Here is a 26825-nt window from a genome sequence, read left to right on the forward strand (position 1 = left end):
TAATGGACACCAATGACAATGTTCCAGTTTTTAGTCAGTCGTTGTATAAAGTCAAGGTTCTTGAAAACACCCCTTTGCAAACCTCCATTCTTACTGTCAGTGCTGAAGATTCAGATGAGGGAATAAACAGTGAAATATTATATTCGTTTATTAGAAGAGGAAATATCAATCCTGATGCTTTATTCTCAATAAACCCAGACACAGGGGAAATAAACGTGATAGGACAGATCGACTATGAGGAAACTGCAGCGTATGATATCCGCTTGCAAGCCAGAGATAAAGGTACGCCTTCAAGGAGTGTTCACGGTAAAATGTTAGTGGAAGTGATTGACGTTAATGACAACATACCCGAGATTGTGGTCACATCCTTGATGAGTCCAGTTAAAGAAGATGCTGGGACAGGAACTGTTGTTGCTCTGGTTACTGTGACTGACAAAGATGGGGGTAAAAATGGTATTACCAGAGCTCAGGTCATTGGGTCGGTTCCTTTTAAGCTTAAGCTAAATTATAAAAATTATTATTCATTAACAGTGGATGGACCTCTTGATAGAGAGAGTGTTTCTCACTATAATGTCACAATTTATGCTATAGATGAGGGCAATCCACCCCTTTCCAGCACTAATGTTATCCCTGTTCACATTTCAGATGTTAACGATAACGCCCCTAAGTTTTCAGATTCTGTAATAAATGTTTATGTCAAAGAAAATAGTGCAGTTGGAACCAATATTGGAATAATAATGGCACAGGACCCTGACGAGGCAGAAAATGCTAAAATAAAGTATTCATTATTAGGTACCTTTTCAAAAAATATTCCAATAACTTCAGTTTTAAACATAAACGCTCAAACTGGAGATATTTTTTGTCTGGAGTCTTTTAACTATGAGGAGTTAAAAACATTTCAGTTTAAAGTTCAAGCAAATGATTCTGGTGTTCCTCAGCTGAGTAGTAACGTGACTGTTAATATTTTAATTCTCGATGAAAATGATAATAATCCTACTATTTTAGCTCCTTATTCTGAGCTCGGCTCTGTTAACAGCGAGACCATCCCTTATTCTGCTGAAGCGGGATACTTTGTAGCAAAGATCAGGGCTGTGGACGCAGATTCTGGATACAACGCGCTGCTTTCTTATCACCTGTCGGAGCCCAAAGGAAACAACCTGTTCAGGATCGGAACCAGCACCGGAGAAATCAGGACTAAGAGGAGAATGAGCGACAATGACCTGAAAACTCACCACTTGTTGGTGTTAGTTTCTGATAATGGAGAACCTTCTCTGTCAGCCACTGTTTCTATTGATGTGATGGTGGTTGAAAGCACAGCTGATGTCCAGACTCAGTTCAGACATGTTCCTATAAAGGAGGACAACTTCTCTGATTTGAACTTGTATCTACTGATCTCCATTGTGTCAGTGTCTGTGATCTTTCTGCTGAGTCTCATCAGTTTAATAGCTGTCAGATGCCACAGGACAGACAGTGATTTCAGCAGGTACAGCGCCCCCATGATCACCACCCACCCTGACGGGAGCTGGTCTTACTCTAAAGCTACTCAGCAGTATGACGTGTGTTTCAGCTCAGACACACTGAAGAGTGACGTAGTGGTTTTCCCCGCCCCGTTTCCACCTGTAGACGCTGAACTGATCAGTATTAATGGAGGAGACACTTTTACCAGAACTCAGACTTTACCAAACAAAGATAAGGTAAGAAATTCAGAAACACTATTTCAATCCCCTATGCCCCACATAGCAATTATGGAATTATTGTCATACCGAGTTTAAAACTTTTCATTTTTCTATTGTTTGTTTTAGTCAGTCAAATACACAGTTATTCTTTCATGTTTCCTTCTTGAAAGTGTTTTTGATCTACAATGAATGAGTAATTAATTCATTATGATGTGACTCTTATCACCCGTCTTAAATAACACCCAAAGTGGGGGTTTTATTCCAATCATATTTTGGCAAACAAAAAAAAAAAAGAAAAGAAAAGAAAATCACCACCATTTTGCTAGGGATAATTTAGGCAAACAAAAACGAACACTTTTGATAACCTTTGAATTCTTAACTTTGGCACTCAGAGACTTTAGCGCCTCTTGTTTACCTCCTTCTCTTAAGAAATTTGAAGAATTCAATCAATTTCGTCTGGGATGACTTAAAGCCATAATAATAATAATTAAATTAACTTTTTTACACGTTATTTCAGTTCTAATCGCCACTAGATGTCACTGCGAACTGTTGGCATTTTAACACATTTTATTCATGTGCAATGCTCCTCCTTTATGAGAGGGCTTCAAGCTCTTTGTTTCGGAAGCCGTGAGTAACGTCCTCACCGCACTATGCTGTGATCTGACTCTACAGTCATGGAAATAGGTTAACCCCGGAATGATTTATAACTATTTATTTCGTGTGTTTTGTCGGATCCGGACATAATGGGTCGAGGAAAGACGGCCCCGACGTGGATTTATAATTTGTTTTTTGTATTGCACATCCTGATGGTCGCAGAGGCACAGATTGTATATTCGATTACGGAGGAGTCGAGTCCGGGTACGGTTGTTGGAAATCTGGCGAAGGATTTACAGCTAGATATACAAGAACTGGGAAAAAGACATTTTCAGATTTCGGGACCTAATGAGAAGTATTTTGATGTGAACATTAAGACTGGGGCTCTTCTGGTGAAAGACAGGATAGACCGAGAGGAGCTCTGTGCTCGCAAAGCCAAATGCTCCCTGGAAGTGGAAGCCATTGTGAAGTCTCCGCTAAATCTTTATCGGTTTGAGGTTAAAATTGTGGATATAAACGACAACACGCCGTCCTTCAGGATCCCAGAGATTGATCTGAACGTGTCTGAATCGGCTTTTTCGGGTGAAAAAATTGCTCTTCCGAAGGCATTTGACGCAGATGTTGGTGTTTATTCAGTAAAGGCTTACAAATTAAGCCATAATGAACACTTTGCGTTGGATGTACAAAACGCAGGCGATCCAACTGTGTCTGTTGAAATGACTCTGCAGAAACCTTTAGATCGAGAAAAACAGTCTCTTATAAAATTAATCTTAACAGCTACAGATGGAGGTAAACCTGCTAAATCAGGGACATTACTCATCAATGTTAACGTAGAAGACGTTAATGATAATATTCCAGTATTTGACAAACCTCTGTACAAAGTCAGAGTGCCTGAAAATACCCCGTTAGGCGCAGCTGTCATTTCTGTGCATGCAAGAGACTTAGACGAAGGGGTAAATGGAGAAATTCTGTATTCTTTTTTAAACCAGGATAATGATAACAACGTCAATAAATTTTACATTAATCCAAATACGGGAGAGATTACTATAAAAGATGAGCTGGACCATGAAAAGAACAATGTGGTTGAACTTCGGGTCCAAGCAAAAGATAAAGGAACAAGTACAAGAACGTCTCATTGTAAAGTACTCATTGAAATAACAGACATAAACGACAATCCACCAAAAATATCTGTAACATCGTTAGACAGTGTTCTGAGGGAGGATGCACCTCTCGATACAATGGTCGGACTTTTAACAGTGAAAGATCCGGATGCAGATAAAAACGGTGTCATTCAGGTGAAAATAGTTAATTCCGTTCCCTTTAAAATTAAGAACACATATAAAAATCATTACTCGTTAGTGGTGGATGGAGCGCTTGACAGAGAAAAGGTTTCTGAATATAATGTAACAATAACCGCGATGGACGAAGGACTGCCTCCTCTATCCAGCACCAGCGTAATTACGGTTCATGTATCAGATGTCAATGACAACGCGCCACATTTTAAGGAACGAGTGATTAATATTTTTGTGAAAGAAAACGGACCAGTTGGCGAAGTGGTTTATACCTTAACAGCGGATGATCCTGATGTAGACGAAAATGGAAAGGTGACGTTTTCGGTAATTAATAATAAGAATAATCAAAGACATAATGATATCGGATCAATGGTCAACGTGAAAGCAGACACTGGGGAAATAATCAGTCTGCAGTCTTTTAACTATGAAGAGTTGAAAACATTTCAGCTCATCGTTCAGGCTACAGACTCTGGTGTTCCTCCACTCAGAAGCAACGTGACTGTTAACATTTTAATTCTGGATGAAAATGATAATAATCCAACTATTTTAGCTCCTTATTCTGAGCTCGGCTCTGTTAACAGTGAGACCATCCCTTATTTTGCTGAAGCGGGGTATTTTGTAGCAAAGATCAGGGCTGTGGACGCAGATTCTGGATACAACGCGCTGCTTTCTTATCACCTGTCGGAGCCCAAAGGAAACAACCTGTTCAAGATCGGAACCAGCACCGGAGAAATCAGGACTAAGAGGAGAATGAGCGACAATGACCTGAAAACTCACCACTTGTTGGTGTTAGTTTCTGATAATGGAGAACCTTCTCTGTCAGCCACTGCTTCTATTGATGTGATGGTGGTTGAAAGCACAACTGATGTCCAGACTCAGTTCAGACATGTTCCTATAAAGGAGGACAACTTCTCTGATTTGAACTTGTATCTATTGATCTCCATCGTGTCAGTGTCTGTGATCTTTCTGCTGAGTCTCATCAGTTTAATAGCTGTCAGATGCCACAGGACAGACAGTGATTTCAGCAGGTACAGCGCCCCCATGATCACCACCCACCCTGACGGGAGCTGGTCTTACTCTAAAGCTACTCAGCAGTATGACGTGTGTTTCAGCTCAGACACACTGAAGAGTGACGTAGTGGTTTTCCCCGCCCCGTTTCCACCTGTAGATGCTGAACTGATCAGTATTAATGGAGCAGACACTTTTACCAGAACTCAGACTTTACCAAACAAAGACAAGGTAAGATTTGACCCGCGTTAAAATCGTCCTCTCCTGTTTCATTCCATCTACTATGACCAGCCTGTTTACCAAGGACAGCGTTAGGCTTGAGCACTGTCCTTGGTGCTGAAACCATTCCGCTTCACACTTCTCAGTTTTGAAATAACTGATTTCTTCAACAAATTAAAGCTCAAAACTTAAATGTATGCTCCCGAAAATATTGTTGTATATAATTTAACATCCCAAACAAAATAAGCTGTAGAAAAAATCAAATCAAAAATATATCTGAAAATCACTTTTATGCAGTCATATTCAATAAATTTGAATATATATCCTGATGAGTCCCGTGAGTCAGATTAAAAATTTGAAAATAGCAACCTCTAAGCAGGAATTAAACATACAAGAGGAATTGTAAAACTTTATATTAGTTAATGATTCAGAAAAGTTGTGTTGACCTACAAAGCCACCATTTTTATGCAGAGGGTTGCCTTTTCTAATTGTTGTTTTTTTTATAGGCCCTCTGTGTATTTCTTGCTAAGCTCTGTTCTCCTATTGCATCACAAGTAGCTGTTAAGTTTGGATCTGAGCTGATCTAAGTAGTACTGAACTCAGGTATATCTATGTTTTCAATACCTCACAGGGGTATTCATGCCTCTTTAACATTTGCTGTTTTTTCACATAGGGAAACAAACTTGTGTATATTTTATGACAGGCCAATCCACGTTTAAGCACAACTGTAAAATAAAAGTAAAACTATACTTGGCTCCATTGTTTGAAATGTAAAAAATGTTGCATATTGATACTGAGTCATTACTTGTCAAACTACCTTTGGCTACAATTATATCTGATGGCTTTTGGGAGTTGTCTCTGTCCCTGTTTGTATTTTGGAAATATTTCCAAAGTCGTCTTCCTCAACAATGGCTCAAGCTTTGTCATACTGCATGGAGAGCAAGTGTGAAAAGCAGTTGGATAGTTGTGCCACACATTTTTATTTGGTTCAGGTCTGGCCCTCAAGATGATTTCATGTAAACTACTGTGGCTCTTCCTGTATGTTTGGAGTTGCACCACACAAATGTGAACCTCTGTCATAGTCTGAAGTCTTCCCATTTTCTTTAGCTCAATTCATCATCACTGGTGCTACCTCAGGTGATCAAGATGCCCTGACCACCATCTTCCATGCTGTTTCTGTATCCTTAACATAACTTATGGCATAGTAGTTTTCTTCTAGCAATGACTTTCTTCTTGTCACTCTTCCATGAAGGCCAGACATGTTTAGTGTGGCCTAAAGTGGTAATAATGCTCCACTTTCTTGGCTTGTCAATTTAGATGTAGAGGCATGTCTTAGTCAGTTCGCAGTCATGCCATTCTTATTCTTTCTATTTATTGATGATGAATTCAACAGTACTCAGTGAGATGTTCAAAGCTTTAAAACTCTCAACAACAATTTATTCTTAGTTTTAGATTCTTCATCATTATCACAATCATAATCATCATTTATTTTTGAAGCACCTAATACTAATACTACTACTACTACTAATAATAATAATAATAATAATAATAATAATAATAATAATAATAATAATAATAATAATAATAATAATAATAATAATGACACAAAACATTATGCAAAATTCAAGGTTGACAGAATAGGCAATGAAGTTAGAAAACAAATGCTTGCTCTCTGCAATGAAAAGCTTGTTTTTAAGGTCGAGTTTTTAAGAGAGACTTAGAATCATTTAGCGATCCAGCAGACCTCACAGAAAAACATTTAGACTTTTCCAGACCCTCAGGCCTGCAATTGAGAAAGTAGTGTCCTCTGGTCTCAAGCCATGTCCTGGGAAATCCTAAAAGCTCTTCTAAAAATGAAATCTCAATTCTCAGCAACATTTGTGCAGACCTCACTGCAGTGCAGTATAGGGACACATAATGTAACTGTCAACGCTTTTAGCCTGACGTGTGTGTTTTTCTGCTTAGACAAGTTGTGATATCTACTATGAAAAAACAGGCACCCTGACATGAAAGCTGGCATATGTCATATTTCAAAAATAATTTATTTTACACTTGCGCTTTTCAAGTACACTGAACCAAGTTTTATTTATTACATCCAATTTCTGAGTGAGATTTAAACCAATTCATAACATTTTTAGATACAAATGCTTTCCATAGAGAGAACATTAAATGTGTCTCTAATGTTATGATTGTCTCGTTTTACAATGTGCTAACATTTGTTCTCATTGTTCTTTTTTTGTTGTAGATTTGTACATCCTTTCTTTTGCTGTAATAAGTTTTTCTTTAATTCTGCTTGAATCTAAACTCTGTTTTGATCATAGCATGACCTATGATGTTCTCTACTATGCTACATAACACATTGATACAAATTCTAGCCTATTAAGGGAAATGTTCATACATTTTTACTCTTGTTGCACATTTTTTGCGTTCTTAGAAACTGCGAAGACTTGCTTGGAGGTTGTCTGTGTAATGAGCCTGGTCTTCTGTTTGATCCCCTATTGCTCCCATTCTGGTGTATTGCTTTTATTTACAGTTCTTTAGCATACTTTGTCAGAAAACCTCATATTCTTCATTCCAAGGAAAGGCTGAATCATGACATCCATTGCTCAGGCGTCTCTTTTCTCTTGCGTGTCCTGATGAATTCCTCCCCTCCCCCCACTTGCACACTCCCTCCTGGTGAAGGGGAGCAGCTGAAGGAGCTAACAGGAAATTAACTCCATTTCTTCAGACATGCATGCTCTCAGCTGTGGAGCGCTGTAAACCTGATTTAATATATTTTCATTACTATCCTAAATGTGTTTACAAAACCCAGTTCCGTGTCGAGTCAAGTGGGCTTTAGTCCCGAAGCGGGTCGTCCTATTCGTAGGATATATAATTCTGCGTATTGCCGGTGGTTTGGGTTCAGGTAATCTCAGTGAGGTTTGGTGGCTCAGTTTTTTTTTTTTGTTTTTTGTTTTGTTTGTTGTTGTTTTGGGGGCGGGGGGGTTCAATGGCTCAGACGCTATGACCTCATTTCAGGGAGTGGTTCAAGACACACAGTCATGCAATCATCTGTCAAAGCTTCATTTATTTATTTATTTTTTGATTCGTTCTTGGCTGGGGAGAAGAGTGTCACTCAGCTCCGTCCCCTCTCACACACGCGGAATATTGCGAGGCTCGTCTATCAGGTTATGAGCGTTGCTTAAGTGGGTCAGCGAGTGATTTAAGCACGGCAGCACGCCACAGGCGCCATCAGACTGAACTTGTGTTTGCTGCGCGGCTCCATGTCCGACACAGTCGATGCGCAATGTAGGTTGCGCGCACGCTCCCAATCCACTGGTTCCCGAAACAATGTCAGCTTCTGCAGCTGTGTGAAGCTGACACCCCACCCACGTCAAAAAAATCAGCAAATAGTCTGAATGGTTAGTGCTCCGTTTGTGCAGGTTTGTGCCGTTAAAATTTTCGTTTGTGCAGTTTTGGTTTCTGAGATATTAAAAATTATTTTTTAGGTCATCTAGAGTTCACCATCCCCCCATATCGCTCCAAAACAAACCAAAGTGGGCTAGATCGTTAGTGCTCCGTTTGTGCAGGTTTGTGCCGTTGAAATTTTCGTTTGTGCAGCTTTCGTTTTCGAGATATTAAAAGTTATAATTTTGGCCGATGACGTCACCATCCCCCCATATCGCTCCAAAACAAACCAAAGTGGGCTAGATCGTTAGTGCTCCGTTTGTGCAGGTTTGTGCCGTTGAAATTTTCGTTTGTGCAGTTTTCGTTTTTGAGTTATTAAAAGTTATAATTTTGGCCGATGACGTCACCATCCCCCCATATCGCTCCAAAACAAACCAAAGTGGGCTAGTTCGTTAGTGCTCCGTTTGTGCAGGTTTGTGCAGTTGAAATTTTCGTTTGTGCAGTTTTGGTTTCTGAGATATTAAAAATTATTTGCTAGGTCATCTAGAGTTCACCATCCCCCCATATCGCTCCAAAACAAACCAAAGTGGGCTAGATCGTTAGTGCTCCGTTTGTGCAGGTTTGTGCAGTTGAAATTTTCGTTTGTGCAGTTTTCAGAGTTATTAAAAGTTATAATTTTGGCCGATGACGTCACCATCCCCCCATATGCTCCAAAACAAACCAAAGTGGGCTAGATCGTTAGTGCTCCGTTTGTGCAGGTTTGTGCAGTTGAAATTTTCGTTTGTGCAGCTTTCGTTTTTGAGTTATTAAAAGTTATAATTTTGGCCGATGACGTCACCATCCCCCCATATGCTCCAAAACAAACCAAAGTGGGCTAGATCGTTAGTGCTCCGTTTGTGCAGGTTTGTGCCGTTGAAATTTTCGTTTGTGCAGCTTTCGTCTTTGAGATATTAAAAGTTATAATTTTGGCGATGACGTCACCATCCCCCCATATCCGTCCAAAACAAACCAAAGTGGGCTAGTTCGTTAGTGCTCCGCAGGTTTGTGCAGTTGAAATTTTCGTTTGTGCAGCTTTCGTTTTTGAGTTATTAAAAGTTATAATTTTGGCCGATGACGTCAACCGCCCCCATCTTGCGCCAAAACAAACCAAAGTGGGCTAGTTCTTTTAATTCTTCAGATTTTCAGCTGTTGTACAATGTGTATCTTTTGTTTTGAACTTCAATAAAGACTTAGAACAAGAAAAAATGTGTCTCATTTAAAGTGATGTTTCAAGATACCAATGTTTTCTCCACAATAATTGAATCCTGCTAATAAAGGACATGCAGCCCTGACCCTAACGTAATGTGTATAACCTGTTCAACTGTGCTTTGATTTCGGAGGTGGTCTGAACAATTATATTTACATTGTTGACGTACTGTCTGCTGATTATGCAGCAAACGTGTAAAAAATATACATTAGCCTATAACGGTTCAAAAAATAGAAGAAAAAAAAATCCACAGCCAATTTGCTAGTTGCTTGAGCAAAGTTTTTGCAGAGTAAAACGGAAATGTGTCATTGGTTCAAAGTTCATCCAAGTAATGTACTTAATATTTAGTAAATATATTTTCAATGCAACGACTTTCATTTCATCCAATTTCTTACATTAAATGTGTATGGGCTTCAAGGATTTTGAAAAGCTCCACGTTTTGCGAACTTTGACATAGTTCTCACGCAACTGGGATTGGCTCCATCCACACTGTAGTGAGCCCCCTCCCCCACCACCACCACCCCGATCTTGTTTTGGCGACAGAGCAAGTGTAATTTCAACCTCTCGTTAATATCTAGCGGTCTCAAATCGTTTTGAATAAGTCATTTTTGGAATTTTTTCAACCCCGATTTTGATTTTTGAACAAGGTAAGTAAATTAATGCTCAGGTTTCACATAAAATATTGACTCAATGCAATCTATCCCCATAAAAGCAGAGAGGATGTATGCAGGGCTAGCTTATATATGCATTTATTTAAATTCAAACTTGTAATAAGTCGATATTTCAAACCTTTTGAAACATAGTGAGGCATCATCTTGCAGCCTTTACATTTATATTGAATCATTAAGCATATGCACAAAGGGCACATCTTCTGAATTCAATTGAAAAATTTATTCCAAAGGAAAATTAAAATTTAACAGGTACTTACATTTTCAAGTAACAATGCATTATTGAAATATATATTTTTTAATTAGCTTAAATGTTAGAAATTAAACAGGGAAAACCAAATTGATTTTTTTAAAGTCAAGACTATTTTAAGTGTGCAGACACTGCTAGAATACAATTTGTGGCTTCTTTGAAATCATGTAGGCACTAATTATTTTAAGCAATGCTAATCAAAGCCTTTTTATTTTTTAACTAGATGCCTCGACAGCCAGCGGTAGACAGAGAGTCTCTTTTCGCAGTTCTCTGCAACTCAAAAGAGGCCATTCTAGAAAACGGCCATATAGCCACTCCAGCTGCCGCTGTCTGGACAGAGATAAGTCAGCAGTTGGGAAATAAAATGTCTGCAAAAAGTCTGTACACATTTGTAAAGCTGAACAGACACAACATCTGGTCATGCTTGGAAGTTAATCAAGGAAGTGATCCTGAAAGCCCTGTGGACACAGAGTTTGACTCAGACACCACTTCTCCTGGTCAATGTTCAGATTTTCAGCTCGACGTTCCATTTGAAGAATGGATTAAATTTATACCACAAAAAGTTGAATATAATGACAAGTTTTCATCATCTGGTAAAAGGAATTACACAATTTTAAAACCTGGCACATGGAGTCATATAATTAATGATCTGGTTTGGAAAAAGTTGAAAAGCACTTGTACATTTGTATTCCAAAGAGCAAAAGTTTATCCAACTGTCGCTAGCAAGTACATTGACATCACAGGTTTCTGTAAAGAGTGTCAAAGTCGTGTTAAAATGACATGTGACAGAGAGCCAACGGTCAACAGCCCAATGGTGCTCCAGTGTTCCATTGAAGGCGCCGACATCTCCCTGCACACTGGCCAGTCCAAAGATTCATGTCAGGAACCCTTCGTGCACAGATTTCAGAAGAGTTGTGTGAAGGCAGGATGGAACCATCTGTATGGAGGTCAGCAAAGGCATCAGAGTTGATGGATATTGGAGATCCCGAGCCAAGTCACCTTCCAAACCTGGCAACCTTACGAAAAGCCAAGCAGGAGAGAAAAGATTTGGAGTTAGGCGACAAAGACCCTGTTCTATCTTTGCAGTTATTAAAGTATAGCACACCCAACAGTGGCAGTATAAGAGATATTGGTCTGGATAAATTCTTTTGTCACTATTGGAGTCAAACTCAGATACATGTTTATAAGGCACTGACCAAAAAATGTCCCTCAGTAGTTTGCTTTGATGCAACTGGTTCAGTTGTCAGAAAACTGGCAAGACCAAATGGTACATCTGGCCACATCTTCTTATACCAAGGTGTTCTGAAGGGAGACAACTGTTCAGTCCCAGTTGTACAAATGCTATCAGAAAGGCATGACATCAACGCTATTGCAACATGGCTGACAGAATGGCTTCGTGCAGGCGCAGCTGTACCAAAAGAAGCTGTGAGTGACTTTTCCTGGCTATTCTTGGTGCTCTGGTGAAGGCCTTCACTCCTTGTCCTAACCTGAAATCATACATTGATGAATGCTTCCATGTGCTACTTGGGAACCAGTCTGCAAAACTTCCTCCCTGTTATATCAGGGTTGATGTTGCCCACTGCATAAAGATGGTCTGCCAGTGGGACTGCCTGAAAAACAAGTCACACCGTGTCAAAGACTTCTTTGTCAGGGAATAGCAAAGCTTCTTCAGGCACAAAGCTTGGACCATGCAAAGCAGCTAATACATGCCATCACTGTCGTGGCTCTCAGTGAGGCAGAAGGTGATGACAGTTCTGGAACCCCTCTTGAATCAGAGAGGTGCAAAAATACCTGAAAACCCAGATTGCAGAAGACTCCATCATAATTCCAGATGAAGACACAAAGGAAGTTCATCAAGTGGATCCATGTAATGACATCCAGACTGACCTACGAGACTGGGTGTCAAACATTTGTGAGGAGAGCAGGACACATGCTGCAGCCAATGGGGATAGGGATAACATTCATTTCCTCCCTGAGATTGTGCCACACATTATAAGACTTGCAAGTTACTTACCACTGTGGACAGGAATAATGGTTCCCCTCTTCAAAAGCACCAGTCTCACAGCAAGCTCAGCCAATGTTGAAGCCGAATTCAAAAATAAAACATGGCCTGTTCAAACATGAGAACTTGCCCATTCAGTGGATCGCTTCATTTTCGGCACCTTTCCTTCATCGAAGGAAATATGCGGATTTGCTCTGCCAAAGCAAAAAGAGAGGAACAAGTTACATCAGCAGACGTTGCAGAAGCTAATCCTGCGTCAGTAATTACACACAATGCTGAAGAAAAACAAAATGGATTCTAGCAATTTAATGGAATCTGATCCCGCCAGAAACCTTTCCACAGCAGATGAAAACGTGGTTGAAAACTGGAGAGGACAAATTCTTCCACCCAAAAAGAGGAAGAGGACTTCATACTTGAGTTCCTGCACTGAATGGCTCCATGCAGATTCATCATCTGGGGCCAAAAGAGTGAAAGTGGGACTATTAAAAAATGGAAACATGCATCAGCCTGTTAAAGTTGGTAAACTGTCAATCTCTGTGTTAAACACCTGCGCCTTCGATGCCTTTTGTCAGTGCTTATGCTGTACTTTCTGTGACAGCTCTGCATTTCAAAATGTTGTCATGAATAACAGTGACAACCCTCTCCTGCAGCTGGTGAAGTCCATTACTACAGATGGTGTGACCCCAAGGACATACTTCCAGAGGGCAGATCTGCTTAGTTCAATGTTTGCAAAAACACAGTTAAGGTCTGGCACTCACCAAATCGATGCTCAGTGCAATATCGCCACTGTTATTGGGAAGACAATGAGAAATGTGTCAAGTGTTTACCTCTCAAAACACTGCTCTTCACAATACTGCCACCTAAACAAAGGAATGACCAGGGAAGTACCATTTGTTTCACCAGACATTTCTGTCCTGAAGAATTCTGGTATGGCTCAGCTTCACACTTCCATAGAAAAAGGACTCTTCCTTCCACAGTCTCCCTGCCTCAGACCACTGCAGAATGAATCAGAATGTCCAGCAGAATTAAAAACAGGAGCCAGCACTTCAGGAAATGCTCTCTGTGCAGGAACCGTTACTCACAACTACAGTATCGGAGAAATAGCATGGATTGACACAGACCTTCCAAATTCAACTGAATTTGCTTTGAGTGAATTTCCCTCCACTATGGTTCTGCAAGGAAAAAAATTTACTTTGAGAGCAGTCGTCGCTTTCAGGGGAAGCTTGACCAAAGATGGCCTGGGACATTACACTGCATACTGCCGGAGAGCTCCATTTGTGTGGGAGCTTTTTGATGACCTGGCAAATGTTGTGAAGACAGTGTCTGAAAAGAAGAAAATACTGCCACATGCAGTGTTATACACAGCAGATCTGTGAGGGGGGAAAAAAAGGACGAGAAAGTTTGAAGACCAGACCAAAGGCAAAAAGTTTCATGCCATGTTTACATACTCCTGACCAGAATTAATTTTTTTCCTTTTTGCAAGTTATTATGGAAGCCCATTTCCACCATGAAGGAAAAAATAAAAGACCAACAGGAAGTCATGACTTTAAAAGTTGAAATTATGACTTCAAGTTGGTCTTATTTTTTCTTTAATGGCGGAAATGGGCTTCCATATTATGACAAATGTTCCATATTTTGACTTTCAACAGTTTTGAGCTCTGCCTAAATCTCAAATGAAAGAAGTTTTCTACTCAAGACAGGAGAAATTTCAGATTATGAAGGCACTGTTTGTTGTTGTTTAAATTGTTAAAGTTCATTGTTCAAATCAACAGTTTCTGAGTTTCTTCTTCGACTGTATAATTAAATTGCATTTTCAAAACAGTTACTTTCATGGTTCATTACTTCTCAATTAGGATAGAAACCCTTTGCCTCACACTACAGATATTTGGGTGTGTCAATAGCAAACCAAGAGGCACATGCAACTTCATAAAAAAACAAAAAGACAATTACCAGAAATATTGTCTTACTCTAACTGTATACACGATTTCTAATACCTTCTCTACCAAAACATAGCAACATCAATTGCATAAAAACGACACAGAAAACAAGACTTACATGACAGGAATGTGCTGGAAGACGAAGAACTAAAACAGAAAGTACAGCTTACAGCAGGTGAAATTAATTGTCCCCTAATTGGGTATAATTAGGACATAATTATACCCAGTCACATTCAGCTGAATCTTAAACTCTGAAAGCGCCAAATAAAGTAAAATCAAATCTAGTCATTTGTATAATATAATCCTTGGGTGACATTGTGGTCCATCTTACATACCAGTTGGTGGTGGCGACATATTAGCGGTAAAGCAAAAAATTTCTTGTTTGGAGCAAAATGGGGGCGGATGACGTCATCGGCCAAAATTGTAACTTTTAATATCTCAAAGACGAAAGCTGCACAAACGTAAATTTCAACTGCACAAACCTGCACAAACGGAGCACTAACGAACTAGCCCACTTTGGTTTGTTTTGGACGGATATGGGGGGATGGTGACGTCATCGGCCAAAATTATAACTTTTAATATCTCAAAGACGAAAGCTGCACAAACGAAAATTTCAACGGCACAAACCTGCACAAACGGAGCACTAACGATCTAGCCCACTTTGGTTTGTTTTGGAGCATATGGGGGGATGGTGACGTCATCGGCCAAAATTATAACTTTTAATAACTCAAAAACGAAAACTGCACAAACGAAAATTTCAACGGCACAAACCTGCACAAACGGAGCACTAACGATCTAGCCCACTTTGGTTTGTTTTGGAGCGATATGGGGGGATGGTGACGTCATCGGCCAAAATTATAACTTTTAATATCTCGAAAACGAAAGCTGCACAAACGAAAATTTCAACGGCACAAACCTGCACAAACGGAGCACTAACGATCTAGCCCACTTTGGTTTGTTTTGGAGCGATATGGGGGGATGGTGAACTCTAGATGACCTAAAAAATAATTTTTAATATCTCAGAAACCAAAACTGCACAAACGAAAATTTTAACGGCACAAACCTGCACAAACGGAGCACTAACCATTCAGACTATTTGCTGATTTTTTTGACGTGGGTGGGGTGTCAGCTTCACACAGCTTGGATCTGCCTCTGCGTAAATGCCTCAGCTCGTGCACTGTATGCTGCGGCTCTCTGTGTCTGAGGTAGAAAGTGGGGGGAGGGGCAGGTAATTTTCCGCTACCCTTTGCAGTAGCAGTAGTGGGGAGCTTCCGTTCCGATCGAGCTATCAGCTCAGTTCGCCTCAGCTCTGCCTCCTGTTTGGCTCTGCGGCTGGGCGGCGCCCGGACATAACCCAATGTCCATCACAGCTGAACCTGTGTTTTAAAGGGCAGTAGGAGGGGGAAGGCTTTTTTATCCATGCAGTATTCTAGCTATGAGCCACTGCACGGTCTGATTTGCAATTCAGTGTCTCACTTGCACACACACTATTGAAAATCAAAGCCATGAAAGCTCTAGAATGTATATAGGATAAAAGCTTCTAACTGTGCCTCCCTTGATGCTGCAACATACATTGAATTATTTATTCTACGGTACATTATGGTCGCACGAGCTCTCGGCTTAGAGCTTCGCAGTGTGTGGACCGGTCTCCTGCAGCAGAGGCTTTAACTGCAAGTCATTTGCCCAGATGGGTTCAACAGCGGGGCTCAAAGCGTCTTATAAATGTCTCCTCATCCCAAGTCTACACACGTAGGGATCACAGGAGATCAGCAAACTAGCTTTGAGATTCATTTTGCCGTTCTGCCGCGCACATCCCATGGACCACTTCCTGTTTTTCTCATTGACAAGGGTGTGTCCTTTGTGTGAGAGTGAAGTTAGGTTGCCATGGAGACTGTGATGATGAGCCCGTCTGTTTCCAGGGAGCTGCTGCTGGTACACCCACCCCCACTCTCACTCTCGCTTCCATCCCAGCATGTTTCACATGAATGCAAGCAGGAAGGAAACCGCATGGTTACGACGAGATGCATAAGGAATAAATAAGGAGAGAGGGGAAGAGAGAGGTGCATGGTACAGATTTGCAGCAACCTTGGCAAGATTGTTGTTGATTTTTTTTTCTTTATTTGGTGTGTAAACAGGAGAAAGCAAATCAAACAAGGGGTGGAAGAGAGTGAGATTAGTACCATTCCAGAATGGAAAAGGTTTCACAGAAAGACTCGAATACAGCAGCACAGATTTTAGCCTTGAGCATGAAATAGTGAGAAAACCAGGGTTTGCAAGAATAAGATGGATAAAAATAAATAAATAAATAAATAAATAAATAAAAACATCAAATGCATGCCCTAAAGCTGAGTGAAAAAATTACAAGCTTACAATTGGTCACACATTTAAAAAAGGCACTCATCATACATCCCCTACTTCCACCAAGCCTTCTTTCTCACTGGCACTAGAATATTTTTGCTCTCATTAAATTATCTTTGTCATGCTCTGCACCACGGGGCCCATCCTAACCAATCCAACAGAGATACAAAGCCAGGCCATCCTGAGAGGAAAGTATCCAAAGCCTGCCTGCATTTCCTGATAGCTTTCTTTGGTGCAGCACAGAGGATTTGTTTGATTCATGCCGGAATCAGGACATGCAAGAAGTTGTTTAGCCAGTGCTTGCTCCCATGGGGAGGGATTTAGGCAGCTTTTTGTTCTCATGACCTTTATTTTTGAAGGAAAGGTACATGTGGGATCAGAACAAACATCCCTATTGAACATCTCCAATGCGTGCTCGCTTTACAAACCATGCTGAACAAGATTGTGGTTATAATTAGGCTTTAAATGAGCCAATTCTTCAAAAGGTGTGAGAACACCACTCTGTCCTCAAACATATGAGTACGGTATATTCTTTTTGTTTTTGTAATGCTTAGTTTGATCCTTTTCATTATTCACTCTAGATTTTTTATAATTTTGCTCAACTAAATAATTTTAATTGTGCAATATTTATCTGATGAATGCAGAGTGTGGTGTGTGTTATCACTTTTTGAACTGGAGACAGACATACGTTTAACCGTCCCCTTACTTTCACCTCCACACATTGCCCTGGTTTTTTTATTTTTTATTATCCAGCTTTGTCAGTATGGCGCTTGCCCTAGAACAGATAAAGAACTTGACCGGCTGGGGCAGAATGACGTATTTGCCTCCCTCCAACCGCCTCTCGCTCTCAAACACACACTGCCATAGATGAGATTATGCTTTAGTACTTTGGCTTAATGCAAAAAGCCTGGGTGGATGAGCAGAGGGAGAGAATCACGTGGTAAATCTTTGCACTACTGATTTCTTCCAACAGAGGGACCAATTTCACCGTCTCTCCCACCTCTTCCTCAGGCTCTGACTGACAGGGATTAACTTTTCAGAGCTGGTCTCATTGACCTTTTCTTTTTACTGACTCATACCTCCTGATACACAGCTGGATTTAGACTTCCTGTGATGATGTGTTTTTTTTTTTGTTTTTTTTTTGCTGCTGCAGTTATTTCATTGCAATAAAGCAATGGCAAAACAAAAGTAACGCTTTTAAGGGGAATTATCAATTTGACTTTCTATTTTTAATATTTATTCTATTATTTGGCTTGATCCTATTCATTGTACCTATTTATTTTGCAAGTATTTTTGTTTGGCTCTTTTGGGGAATTTACTTCCTACCTTGTCATTTATATTGTACTGCACATTTCATAATTTCATTGATGCATTTCGGTTCTGCTGCACAACTTGTAAGGTGCATCCTTAACCTGGCTTTTACAATGCCACTGCAGTCCCACTTGCCCTGTAGGCTAGATTTTGACTGTAACAGGATCAGACTCAAGTCTCGGAGACAGCACATTTCAATGAGGGGACAAGAAAATAAGAAATCCACCTAATTCTGCCATTCTCTTTAGACAGTCTAAAAAAAGGAAATGCATGCTTCACTTCTCTGTTCCCATCTGCTCATCAAACTCTTGGCAGAAGAAGACGGCTCCCTGGCATTTCAAATTCACAGCGAGAGCTGTAAGCTATCTTCCAACATTTACTCAGACAGAATCATTTTGTCCTCAGATACCATTCTACACTGTTGTGTGAGAGCACCCAGACCTACAGGCACAAATGCCCTTTATGTTTGCATGGCTGCTTCTGTTTGCATGTGGTGGCTGAGGGAATGACGTAATGAGTGAAGCTTCATAACAGCCCACTCATGACCAGTTTCTTTGTAGATTACTTTTGAACTCTGACTCACTAAAATGGGGGATTCCTTGGAAAAGTCTCCTAGGGGAACTAATATAAATTGTTTTTAGAGTGTCTGCTTACAGTATTAATGAGGTTGGAGAGAATGTTATTAATCTAGTGGACATACTACATAATTGATGAAATTAGGGTTTTTTCCTACTGGGGTAGATACAGTGAACAAGGAGGAAGCTTCAACTTTAATCTTGGCTTTAATCCATAAAATGATTTTGTTTTTCAAAGCTGTTGGTTGTATTTCACCCACTTTTTCAGTCTGAAAATATTCAAATGACATTAGAGACCTTTCCCCCTCAGCTGGAACAGCAGTTGGCTCGCAGTGCTGCAGCCAGGCAAAGTCTAGATCTGGGAAAGTGACAAAAAAGGAAAGCAAGTGGAAAATGGACAGAATTTATCAATTTTTCTGGTCATATCAATTTAAATCACCTTAAAGCGCTTTACACCACATCCACATAAATTACATTCATAGATGCGCACACAATAATACACTGACATGCATATCGGTAGACAACAAATGCCTTGCCTAATGGCACAGAAGGCTTTGATAATTAAGAAAAGGATCAATTTAAAAAAAAAAGAGAGAGAGAGACAAAATGAGCCAATTATCTTCTATAAGATTAGCATCTGTTGAACCGAGACAGGCAGCTGTCTGCACCTAGAACAGTTTTGATGGCATTATCTGCAGCACCCTTGAGTCAAAAAATGAAATCTACAGCTGAGAGGCATTCAATTAATGCTGGGACAGATGGATGCTTGTGACGCAGGCACAAGCACTAGGGAGATGTTCAAAAGTCTGTGACGTGCATAAATTAGAAAAGAGTTGGAAGTCATGAAAAGTGAGACACATGAAAAGGTCAGGTATAATAGACCTCCGTGTTTATTGTTTGCCAAATAAATGTCACTGGTGCTCTTTTTTAAAAATCAGATCAAAACACGGAGGTTTAACTTCCCCACTGGAAAAATCTGTTAAATGTCATGGCTATAACTGTAGATCTACATGTGGAGCCATCTGAGATATCCTTCTGCAATTAAAAAGAAGGGGAAAATAATCCCTTACCTTGTAGGTGTATGATTACAACATGACAAATACAGATAAACATTGCTAAGCCTTCAACTTTTAAATAGTAATTTGCAGAATAGTAACCTGGTAAAAACCAGCTCCTTGTTCTACACTTTGTTTCATACAGAGGGTCTGGGCTCTCCGCTAATGTGAAACAATTGCTTCTTGGATGCATGGACTAGGTTCAGGTTTTAAATTTTACTCAATAGCTAACTTTTGCCCTTGATGTATGTAATGCACTGGTTTAATGGTATGAAACTTACTAGAAATTTCCTGCACTGTAAACAGTCATCCTTGACTGCGAAGAAAGAAGTGTGGAGCTGTTAATGTTAATTCAGTATTTGGAAGTGTGACAGACTGAACAGCTTCATTCATTTCCTCGGCTGCAATTGCTAAAGCTAGAGGCAGACTACAATTCTAAAACAGCGCAGAAAATCTATGTTGTCATCCACAACTTCTCCTTGGCCTGTTTGGAATTTTACTGGGGGAATCCAAGTCAATGGGAGAAAGTCCAGACTAACAGTGAAGCAAGATTTGAATCCACCAGAAGAGCAGAGGAAGGCAATGGCCAGGCTAAGTGAACAGAGTCATTGTCATCTAAACTATAATAGTTTTGATTAAATAATGTTGACATATGTAACTGGATGCAGGGCCATTGCTAGGTATTTGGGTGTCCTGAGCACAGATGCTCTTCAGTCCCAACTTTTGATGCCTTTTAAAGGCCGTGTTCAAACACATGTTTCTGCCAAACTTGAAATTGAGGCACAATAGAATGGATCACTGGGAGGTGGGGAGTGTCACCACAGAGGAGACTGGAAAATTTCATTTTCTTTTGCTGGACCACATTTGTTATATTTTATATCTATCAACATGCTTCATATTCAAGTATTTCATTTTTTTTATTTTAGCGAAATGTATTGTCATCATGATTAATTATAGCAACCGAGCATAATTCTTTTGCACATGGGTGGAGCTACGGCACTGACTGGATGTATTTTGTAATTTTAATAAGTAGCTCGTGCATGACATGAAATTTTTCTATAGAACATTTGGATTCCTGTTTTAATTATGAATATTCCCACCCAGAATTTAAGGCATTTGAGTTAAAGTAGCCATCAGCCAATCCTTTTGGCTGCATCCAAGTGAGTCACTGTTCCCTCCGTCTCTGGGTGCCAAGCGTTGTCATCGCTGTGGGCAAATTTAGCGTGGGTGAGAGTGGCAAAACACCATGGAAAAGGAATAATGTGGGCGGATAGATTCTCATCTTAGCCCAGTGGCTGTGGCGAACCAAAAGGATTGATGATTACACAAAGAGAAGGACAAGGCATTTCTGTAGAGCAAAAAGTCCTCAACTTTGGTACATTCTATGCAAACCTTTAATTGCGTAGCACAGATGCAAAACAAATAATCGTCTTTACTAAGAAACTTCTTTAAATGCAGCTAAACTTTGATGTCAGCAACAGACTTAAAGTATGTTAAAGCATAAAATTGCAAAAAATTTTTTTTCCTTTTTTTCAGTTTCACTCAACACATGCTGTGGGAAGTATTGTCTGAGGGCAATGGTTCGTAATTTTATCATAGTGTTTTTACTTGGTGAACAAGTAAATACCAAGTTTTAAAAGTACAAACATTTTAATACAAATGTATAGCAAATGGGTTATTACATTTTGTAATGTGTTTTGTAATAATAAAAAAAAATACTCCTATTGGGTCTGCATGAATACATTATGCAGACCCATCAGTGTGCTAAAAAGATCCCCTCTTCTAGTTTTAGTGCTTATAAGCTCTGAATTGCAAATATTTCATACTTGTTTGACATATAGTGCATTGTAAGAAAAAAAAACATACTAAAAAGTACTAAAAACATACATTAGTGTATGTTTGCAGACTTTAGCATGTGAGCAAACAGAATGTGTGTAAATGTTGTCTCTCAGGACAGTTGTGGTGTTTTTGCCAGATGTGCAATCGGGGTCACATCTGGAGTACATTGTCTGTGACTTGGTTAAGGACACAAACATTTGTTTCACTCTAAACTATTATTAGATAGTTTTCTGCTTTCTGGTAGCATGTGAAAAAAAAGAAGTACATGTTATTGAACAGATTTTGCTTGCTGAGAGAATAAAATACATTAACTAATTAGACATATGGTTCTGTTAGGAAAATATGACCTGCTATGACGTGTTCTTCCAAAGATCTAGAGCTGTATAACGATGGCATCATAGAGACTCCGACTAAAACTGCATTGTCAAGGTACTCAGGTTCCTATGTTTTATTTATTTATTTATTACCTGTTTTTAAAAGGATTTGTTGCTCCGTTTGCCTTGCTCCTGAGTAATTGTTAATTTGCCTCAGCAAGGGAGTCTGATGATGGCTGCACATAAATCAGTTTTCCTCGGCTCAAAAAAAGGGCGGTGGCGCTGACAAGAGGAGAGAAAAAAAAAACGTTCTTTATTTTTGCCTTAAAAATATTTTACATTATGGTGGTGTCAACTGCGGTTCTATTTACATTCTTATTCATATAAACTGAGGCGAAGAATTAAAAAAAAATTAAACATTTATCTTGTTATATGCTGTTTGATCGGAGGTGCTGAGATGCAGCCAGTTGCATTTAAACGAGTGGCGCTCCCTCCCTCTTTGCCCACGGACAGCATCACCACCACATCCAGGCAGAGAGAAACATAAGGAGAGAGAGAGAAAAAAAGGCAGAGAGGGAGGGAGAGAGAGACCAATAGCGATATCTGAGGAAAGGAGACAACCTTCCAGGAGAGATAGAGCAATTCAAAACATTAACCAGACCGACGAGGAAAACATGGACGCAGTGGAAAATCTTTCCTTCATGCATGCATCACAGAGGATACGGTGTTTATCCCGCACTGTCGGAGTTATGCACGGACTCTGTTTTTGATGAGGCGGGTGGGGACCCGCAGCAACCTGAAAAGGCGGAAAGATTTCTCCGAACCGTCTGCAAATTCTGCCCGCCTGCGATGGCTGGGTCGGTACGATGCTGTTACAGAGTAATGGAGAATATATTTAGCTATTTCTGTGTGGTGACGTTCATGTTAAGTGGCCTTATAAACGCACAAATCCGATACTCCATTCCAGAGGAGCTGGAGAACGGGGCATCAGTCGGTGACATTGTCCAGGATTTGGGTCTGGATCTGAGAAAAGTTTCCACTCGACGCATCAAAATCACGTCGGACAGTGGGCGGAAATATTTCACAATAAACCACAAAACCGGAAAGCTGGTGGTGAGTGACCGAATTGACCGGGAAACAGTTTGTGAATTCAGTGGTACCTGTTCACGTAACCTGGAGGTGGTGTTGGAGAACCCGCTGGAAGTGCACAACGTGGAGGTGGAGATATTGGACGTAAACGACAACGAACCTCAGTTCCCTCGAGATGAATACCAGCTTGAGGTGTCAGAGTCTGCTCTCACCGGGTCGCGGTTTCACATCGAGGGAGCTCAAGATGCAGATGAGGGGTCCAACTCCGTGAAACATTACCGACTTATTCCAAACGACCACCTCACTTTGGACTCCATTAAACCTTCCTCCAACAATAATCAAATTGAGCTAATCCTCAAAAAGCCCTTTGACCGGGAGCAGATGCCCTCTCATCAACTTATTCTGACAGCAATAGATGGAGGCACTCCACAGCGAACTGGCTCGGCCAAAATCAATGTCCGTATCCTTGATGCCAATGACAATGTGCCTAAGTTTAACAGTTCAGTGTATAAAGTCAAAGTGCCTGAGAACTCTCCAAATGGGACACTTTTGATTAAGTTAAATGCAACAGACCCAGATGAGGGCTCAAACGGAGAAGTGTTTTATTCTTTTAGTAGCTACACACCTGAAAGAGTCAGACAGGTGTTTTCTATGGACACAAACACAGGGGAGATCAGGGTAAGAAATAATATAGATTATGAGGAGACTAAAACGTATGAAATGTACATACAAGCAATGGACAAAGGCCCAGCTCCTGTTGCAGCACACTGTAAAGTAGTCGTAGAAGTGTTGGATGTCAATGATAACATTCCTGAGATTGTACTGTCTTCACTATCCAGCCCTGTGCGTGAGGATGCACGGGCAGACACAGTGGTGGCTTTGATTAGTGTTAATGATGCAGATTCTGGACAAAACAAACAGGTATCCCTAGAGATCATGCCCAACTTGCCTTTTAAGATTAAATCCTTCAGAAACCACTACACTGTGGTCACATCTGCTTTCCTGGACAGGGAAACTATCTCATCATACAATGTTACAGTCAATGCTGTGGATGAGGGCACTCCACCACTATCATCTCAAATGAGCTTCAGGGTAGATGTTGCAGATGTTAATGATAACCCACCTCGTTTTGAGCAGACATCATATACTGTCTATATTACAGAGAACAATGCTCCTGGGGCATCTCTTTGTGTTGTTAAGGCCATGGATGCTGATGATGCAGAAAATGCACGCATTATTTATACTGTCCTTAATGACAACAATCATGGGATTCCTGTAGCCAGCTATGTTAGCATCAAACCTGACACAGGTGAGGCCTATGCCCTGCAAGCCTTTGACTTTGAAAAGCTTAGAGAGTTTCACTTTCAGATTAAAGCCCAGGACAACGGCGTGCCTCCCCTTAGCCGTGTGGCCACAGTATATGTTTACATTATGGATCAGAATGATCATGTTCCTAGGATTGTCTATCCACCTGCAAATGGAACGCTCATGAAAAATGCTGAAGCCGGCCTCTTAGTCAGCAAGGTGACTGCATGGGATGGTGATGCAGGACAGAATGCCTGGCTGTTTTATACCTTGTACCAGACCAACAAAGACCTAGACCTTTTTAAAGTTCATGAGTACACAGGTGAGATCCGCACCACCAGGCGAGTCATGGAAGACAACTCTACTACCTTTGTTCTGACTGTCCTGGTTCGAGACCACGGCATACCACCGCTTTCCTCAACCACCACCATCCATGTGCACGTGATGGACCTTCCTCCGAAGTTCACCCCTGATCCAAAACAGATTGTTAGGCCTGACAGCCCGCTAATGTTTTCACCCGTCACTCTCTACCTCATCATAGCCCTGTGTGCCACGACCTTTGTATTTCTGGTCACTGTCTTTGTTCTTGCCATTGTGCGATGTCATGCCTACTGTAGCCAGACTGGTTCCTGCTCCCCGTGTTGTGTATCCCAGAAGAACATGCCGGAGGGTGGCACCTCAGCAGGTGGAGGTGGAGCAAGGGCTGCAGGTGGTGGTGGTGGAGGAGCTGGAGGAGTGCAACAAAACATCAATGTGGCTCTGCGCCGGGACCTCAAAGTGGAGCCGCATTATATTGAAGTGAGAGGAAATGGGTCTTTGACCAAAACGTACTGTTATAAGACGTGCTTGACCGCCACATCAGGAAGTGACACTTTTATGTTCTACAACACGGGAAGGCCGCACAGTGGCACCTGGGGCTCAGGCTATGTCACCAGCCACAGCGGACAGAGCCAGATATTTGTGCGGCGCCTCAGTATGCCAGATGCAACTGCCATACAGGTGTGTTGTCTGGTGTGATGTTTTAGATGTGGTTATGTATGACTTTGCATTTATTCTTGAAGTTTTAAGATGTTAATTTCTTCTATTTAAGTTTTATTTGTTTTATTCCTTGTGTTTTCCCAAACTAATTCATAGTGCTCACCAAAATGGCAGAGGGCACATAATTTTATTGCAAATATGTGACCATATAAATTAGTTATGATTCTTGACGTCTTATATATGGGATCATTAATGCTGGACATATTTTAGGGATTAAGTGGATGCTTTTCTGGGAAGCTGGAAAGTAGACCTGTTAAAACATACTTTGTGTTTTTTCACACATACCACAATATTAAACTGAATTTAGATGGTGCTGGATATTATCTCTCTGTAAAGAATGGAAAATAGTACAGTGATGGCTGCAACCGGTTCACCCAGTTCACAGTAGCAAATCTTCTCTTCCTGTCATACAGCTCTCTGCTACTGAAAAGTCAAAATGTTTGAGAAATTGATAAAAAATGCAAAGATATAGTGTGAGGTCTTGTTTCATTGCACTTTTCAGCATGTACATTTCATTGATGAATCAAAATGCTCCATTATGTCGTTTATTTATTTATTTATTTATTTATTTATTTTGCAAAACACATTATAAAACAATATTTCTACCAGTGGAGGAAGAGATATATGTGAAGAAGAAATATCTTAAAACCAGTAAAGAAAGCATAAAGGTTATTGTGCTGCTATACTCTGACCTGCTCCTCATTAAATGCCAGTCATGTTTGCACTTGCTGTGTAATTAAATAGCTGCAATGTTTTTTGTTGGCTCTGTGAGAGGATTGGCTGTTTCGAAGCCGATGAGGTGGGGGATAAAAGGTGATTGGACACAGTGCTGAAAGCAGAGGTGTGAGCTCTGTATCCATGGAAGGAACTTTCACTCAGAGAGGCGAGAATTGAAGAGATGGCAAGAAAAAGGCTAGCAAAACTCAAAGTTTTTGATCACCCAATTCATAGAAGACAGTGCAAGGATAGGAATATTCCAAAGCCCATGGGAATCTATTTAAATATTTATGTGGACAGCATATTTTTATTTAGTTTTCCCTCAGATCTTTCTGTTTTTTGGTAGTAATTCCTGTTTGGCTTTCCTGTGTGAAGAGTTAATTTTCCAGTTTTCCCCTGGGTGCACAGTAAACTGCAGACATGTTTATGTTCCAGATGTTTGTGCTTTATTGTTTGTGCAATTCTGTTTACCCCCATAAACACCATACGGCCAAACAGACTAATCTCCCTTTGGCCACTTCAGTGCAACAAAAGAGCAAACAAAGCCGTTTAGTCCCATTTTGCGAACAATCTGGTCCTATTTTGAACTGGTTGTTTGTTGTTGCTTGCTGTGATTGGAGGGAAATGTAAAAGGTTTCCTCTGACTGTGTGAATATTGTCCACACTAATATCTTGGTCCCTCGTCTAAACCATTGATCCTTGCACTGATTGCTTGAAGATCAGTGGCTGTTTTCATCTAATCACGTAGTGCCTTCAGTTCCTGGCATCTAGACATCCTGCAGTGTCCTGTGTCTCTGTCAACCTGCTCCTTTGAATTGCCACAGGAGATGAAAAACAGGTCTTTCTCATTAAACCAAATATTGAATTCAGAGTGTGATGAATGTGGACTGCGGACTCATGGGGGTCAATGCGGCTGTAGCAGAAAGTGAACATCTGTCAAATTTG

At 40.5% G+C, this 26825-nt stretch overlaps 1 protein-coding gene and 1 long non-coding RNA gene across 29 annotated transcripts in view; one reads left to right on the forward strand and one right to left on the reverse strand.

The window, feature by feature from the left end:
- LOC122836606 (protocadherin alpha-C2-like) overlaps positions 1-26825 on the forward strand; it is a 189162-nt gene that overhangs the window by 148477 nt on the left and 13860 nt on the right. Inside the window, exon 1 of one of the 27 annotated variants that reach the window (XM_044126246.1) lies at positions 2322-4801. The exons of 25 other annotated variants lie outside the window; for them this stretch is intronic. In XM_044126246.1, the coding sequence (XP_043982181.1) occupies positions 2420-4801 (2382 nt within the window). In that variant the 5' untranslated portion in view covers positions 2322-2419. Of the gene's footprint in view, positions 1-2321; positions 4802-22192; positions 25125-26825 lie in introns of those variants that run through there. One more of the 27 variants, XM_044126244.1, reaches the window with a different exon arrangement.
- On the reverse strand, positions 10952-13873 carry LOC122836629. Of its 2 annotated transcripts, XR_006371585.1 has the most exons (6): positions 13231-13873; positions 12675-13052; positions 12355-12536; positions 11755-11827; positions 11537-11642; positions 10952-11356 (listed from the first exon to the last, which is right to left on the reverse strand). It is a non-coding gene; the product is annotated as an uncharacterized LOC122836629 (long non-coding RNA). The 2 variants fall into 2 exon arrangements; XR_006371584.1 differs by lacking the exons at positions 12675-13052; positions 13231-13873 and having other exon boundaries at positions 11755-11950; positions 12132-12434.

This window comes from Gambusia affinis, linkage group LG09, assembly GCF_019740435.1.
Source record: "Gambusia affinis linkage group LG09, SWU_Gaff_1.0, whole genome shotgun sequence".
Lineage (NCBI taxonomy): Eukaryota > Metazoa > Chordata > Actinopteri > Cyprinodontiformes > Poeciliidae > Gambusia > Gambusia affinis.